Genomic DNA, 5,075 nt, shown 5'->3' with positions numbered 1-5,075 from the left:
TACATGGAAGCAAACACTCATACACGTAAAATGAAAATAATAAATAAAATATTTAAGCTGGGCATGGTGGCACATGCTTTTAATCCTAGCACTCACGAAGCAGATGAGTCTCTGCGAGTTCCAGGCCAGCCTGGTCTACATAGTGAATTCCAGGCCAGCTGGGGCTATGGAGAGACACTGTCTCAAAATAATAAGATAAAATAAAATAATAAAATAACATGCTCCCAATGACCCATCTCCTCTAAGTCCACATCCTAAGTGTTTCACCACCTCCCAATAACACCATCATCTGGGGACCAAGCCTTCAATACATGTGGGGTTTTTTTTGGGGGGGACCCTTAAGATAAAATAATAATAATAAGAAGAAGAAGAAGAAGAAGAAGACATTATTCTTCATCTAGATCATGCAAAATTATCTACCTCATGATTTTTTAATTAATCATGTCTACAAAGTCCATTCTTTGGCATTATATAACATATTCACATATCCTAGAGATTAGGGTAAGAACATTTTTCATGGGAGAGCATGATTCAGCCTGCCACAGTAACTTCTGATAGTGCCCATGACCACTATTTCTTGTCAAGATGTGATTAACATAGTCTGATAATAAACGAACATGTGAATGAATGAAGGCCATTCGGTGATTCAATGCATGTTTATTATTGGGTCCACTATGTGAGTCATGCTTTGAGCTATTTTCAGAGAATGTCCAGGAAACCAGCCTCATTCCATAAACTTGATCTTCCTTGATCTCAAATCAAAAATTCTCTGTCATGTTAAAATGACAGTTTACTGATAATCATGGAAGTAAAATGAAAGATGACAGAGCCCATTTTCTAATACATGCATCAAAAATAAGGACACAAAGAAAGAAAATGACGAGAAAGAAAATCAAGATCCATTGAGCTGGACTTTGGGACTCACCAGGCTCTTCATAAAGGAAATTGCCAAACTGAGATGAGTAACTAGGTGTTTTTAGTGAAGGTGGTAGGGATGGTTTTGCTTTGTGTTTTCCAGAGCCTCTTACATGGTAGCCCAGGATGCATGCCTCACAATTGCCCATGTCATGGAGCCCATCCAAAGGTACCTTCTCCTCCAAAAGTACCTTCCTAGTCTCAGGCATCTTCCTGCAGCCATGCCCTTGGTATCTCTCAAGAATATACTCCACCAACTCCTTCAGAATCCCTGTGACACTCTTCTTGGGGAACTTGGGATTCTCAAATTGAGACCTGGAACACTTCTGGCATCTCTGAGCAAAACTCTGCATAAGTACCTGGCCCTGAGAGTTCCAGGGCTTCCAGTACATATGGCACAGGATCTTCACTTGAACAGAAGTCCAGCTTCAGTTGCATATGGAACACTGGCACCTGTGGGCAGAAGGAAGAAGCCTCAGCCGATTGTTGACCTGAAGGGAACTGGTTTGTCTCTAGAATCCCTGTCAAGGTGGAAAACGTCATGTGGTTTGGACTGATCAAGCCACAAACAAACAGGAGCAAGGGGCATTGTGTTTTAGATAATTTCTTGTTAACCACTGAGTCTGACTCTCTGCTAGTAAAAAACAACAACAACAACAACAACAAAAAAAAAACCTGTAGAAGTCTTGAAAGAGAATGTCTACTATCTGTAGTGAAATTTTTTCTTCATTATGGTAACACAAAATCTATAAACTACTAGCATTGTGAGACACACACTAATTGATGCCTTTCGGTGTTATCTCATTTTATCTTTAAGTCATTCCTCATATGCCCTATATCCAGCTAAGAAAACCGAATGATAAAAGGTATATACAGCTTGCTTCGAATATACAGCACAAGTGGTTTCCCATCCTAGGTCATTTGAAACCAACCATGATAATCTACATCTACACGCACATCACCTCCAGTAGACAATTTTCCTTCCCAGAATTCCTGCTCCCAGTGTAGTAACTCACAGGGCTACCACCATCAGGCTTCATCTTAAGCCTGTCCACCTTTCTGAATTGCTCAGAATATCGTAGCTTCCTTTTCTCTTTCTGTCTCTGTTCAAAGCATGCTTTTGCTGACCCTCTGAATTCACACTTTCTCTAAAGTCTCCCTCACCACCATGTGCCTTGTTTCTCTACTACATGCCGGTCCTGGCTTTAAGGATAAGGCTACTTTCCTTCGCCATTCCCTTTCTTCAGGCAGCTGCTGAGATTTACAGCTCATCTGCCCTATGGTTTTCTCTTTTAAATGCTAATAAAATTGTCCTCTGCTTCCATCTGAGTCTATTTTTAAATTTTTTTTATTGAGATCAATGACCCCAAGATAGGACCACAATTTCCCTTGTAGGATCTGGCAACTGCAGCAAGACAACCCTAAAGTTCCTGGCAACATATCCATGCTGATTTTGTCTCATCCTTTCTTTAAACTGTCACACTACTGTGTGGAAGGCAGAGGCAGACAGAATAGCTGTGTCCCCAGTTTGGACTTAAAGTGTCAATAAATCCATTTTACCACTTTATATATTTTATGTGGTTTTTCCCTTGGTAAGAGGTGTGAGCAGCTGGACCCAAAGCCAGGTCTTTTCTGACTGGGACTCCAGTAACAACAGAGTAAGAGAGCAGACTCAGGGAACCTGGAGACATTCTTCAAAGACTTCCAGGAATTTATTTAGTAAAAGAAAAAAACAAGATGGAAGCTTGGCGTCTAGGGGACCCTAAAGAGCATAATGACCATAAATTGCTGGGGAACTGAGTCACAGCTGTCGGAGCACTAGATCAGTACTCTGCTGAACCTCTGTTCTCACTGAGGCTTTCAGGAGGACCAGCTGCCCAGACCTGACTCACCTGCCAAGTGCTCTCTGCTCGTACAGCTTTCACCCAAGAGCCCCCACCATGTGGCACAATGTTCTTATCCAACGGCAAGGTCCACTTGGCCCAAGGTTTCTCCTGCTGGATCAGTCCTTGAAACGTCTGCTCCCATGTACTGGTATCTAGAGCAATACTCTCCTTCTCAGAGGTTCACGATGCGGTTCCCTGCTTAGTGAGCAGCTTGCTGTTTTGCCTAATTCTAGGAGGAAAAAAAGAGAACAGTTTTGGTTTCTTGATTCATTCAGCTCCCTCACCCTGTTTTAACTTTCAGTTTCCAAAGCGCAGGGAACAGTTCTTTGTTGAAAAGACAGAGGGCGGCAGTGTTTTTTGGCTTTCATAAAGAGCCTTGCTGAGAATTGCCGGGAGATCCAAGCTGGGCTCCGCATTCTAGGGCACATTACCTTTCATTTGAATTTTTGTAATTTTTATTGTAGGCAAAGCACTAGGCAAGGACTGCAGTAAAGGAGTCCCCCAGTGACTAAGAAACGGTGTGTTTCCTTACAGATGCAAGCGACCTTGTGGAGCTCCGAGGGGAGCTGAAGGTGGATGCCTTCCCCAGTCACCTGGTGCACCTGAAAATTCGCCTTGCAAGTCCCCAGAGAGTGTTTTACATGTAAGACATGCTGGAGCTGGCAAACCTTGCCCAAGGTACAGGTAAGCAAACAGGGATAAGCTTAAACCTGGTCTATGTGACTCCCAAACGTGAAGTTTCTGCACACCCATGCCACTCATTCTTTGAAGATGTTATGGAAAAGTTCTTCAAACACCTAAGAGATCAAGCATTTACAAAGAGAGAGTTGGAAAGCTAGTTTATTCAGTCTCATGCATGTGATCCCAGAAGCCTTCAAGATTTCCTTTGCCTTAAACAGAAGTACAGATGGGGGTTAAGTAGGCATTTTTACATCATCATTTTATGGCTGGCACCCCAGCCCTATGTTTCTTTTCATGATGGGACACATTATCTCAGGAAAATTTTTTCCTGAGTTCACTGAGTCATCATGGTTTACAAAGTAAATATCCCAGGCACAAGTCAGGACATCTGCTGCCTTTTGAGCTATATCTAGCCAGGCTAATTGGGCTAGGATAGGTTAAATAGTTGTGGTCACTGTAGTTTACAAAAACAGATACCATTGGCAGAAGTTTAGGTATCTGGCATGTTTGATCTACACTTTTCTTGGGCTAATTGGACCAGGTGCCCCATTAAACCATTTGGTGAACTTTCTATTCTCTTTGTTTCACTGTATCCACAGGCATAGTGAATGGAAAGCATCACAGGGCTTCAAGATATTATGGAGTAATAAAACATCCCATGGTAGTGAAAACATCACAGAGCAATAAAACATAGTAAAGCATCCCAGGGTTATATTTCAAGGTATCTCTCTAGTAAGTGAAACAAAAGAAACTTTAAAATAATATAAGCCTAAAATAAGATTATGTATGAATACAAAAAGTTGTAATATAACTTTTCGTTATCAAATTGAAGATTGCAGATTAAAGGTTAGCACAGGCACTGGAGCCAGAGGAGAGTAGTAAATCCCTAACTCAGTAGTTTGGGCTAGAGAGAGACTCCCTAGGACCTGGGTATCATACCAAGAGAACAGGCTGCACAAAGGACTGCTGTGTGGGAGACATTTCAGTGAGGCCGTCACCTTCACCTTGTTGTTGCAGATTGTACATGTGTTGATACAGAAGGGGGATGACTGACTGTTTACCTCCTTTGAGGCCTTTGAGGGCTATATGAAGCTTAGAATGAACAGTGGTATTTATATACTCACAAACCCAAGCAAATAGAAATAGGGTGCTAGCCCTCAGGGCTGTACTAACTAGCTTCAAATGGATGCATGGCTTTTCTACAAGACCTTATCTACTAGGACCCTGTTTCTCTTTGATGAGTTTCATGAGTATGTGACTACAGTTGTTGCTTATAAGCCTAGTGAGAATCCTTCTTTCCCAGTTAGCCAGCTGCCTCAGCAAGTTGTATAGGTAGCCATGTCCAGACTGTGAGGTCCTTTCTTTGATGTTTAGAAACAGGATTCAGTTTTTGAAGCCTTGGGTCTGCAATCAACCTCTACTTTCATATGTAAATTGTCCTACAGGAAGAATACAAGCTGTGACATGAGATACCTCTCTGAGGTAGAATAGAGTGAAGAACTGTTTTGGGGGTCAGGGATTGAGCTGCCTCCTCTTTTAAGTTCACAGCTAATTCCATCTGAAATTCCAGAAAGCAAGGTTGGCCCCCTGGAG

The 5,075-nt window shown here is 42.1% G+C and overlaps 1 protein-coding gene across 1 annotated transcript; it reads right to left on the bottom strand.

The window, feature by feature from the left end:
• Positions 1–642: 642 nt before the first annotated feature.
• Positions 643–4,508, bottom strand: Rtp4 (receptor transporter protein 4). Its single transcript, XM_029556138.1, is given in 4 exon segments — positions 643–1,368; positions 2,808–2,851; positions 2,853–2,969; positions 4,422–4,508. Coding segments are annotated over 4 exon segments (816 nt in total). The 3' UTR covers positions 643–800.
• Between the last annotated feature and the right edge of the window lie 567 nt (positions 4,509–5,075).

Source organism: Nannospalax galili, unplaced genomic scaffold (assembly GCF_000622305.1).
Source record: "Nannospalax galili isolate Female #2095 unplaced genomic scaffold, S.galili_v1.0 scaffold591, whole genome shotgun sequence".
NCBI lineage: Eukaryota > Metazoa > Chordata > Mammalia > Rodentia > Spalacidae > Nannospalax > Nannospalax galili.
The sequence above is the reverse complement of the archived record's forward strand: the minus strand, read 5'-3'. Positions and strand labels throughout refer to the sequence as shown.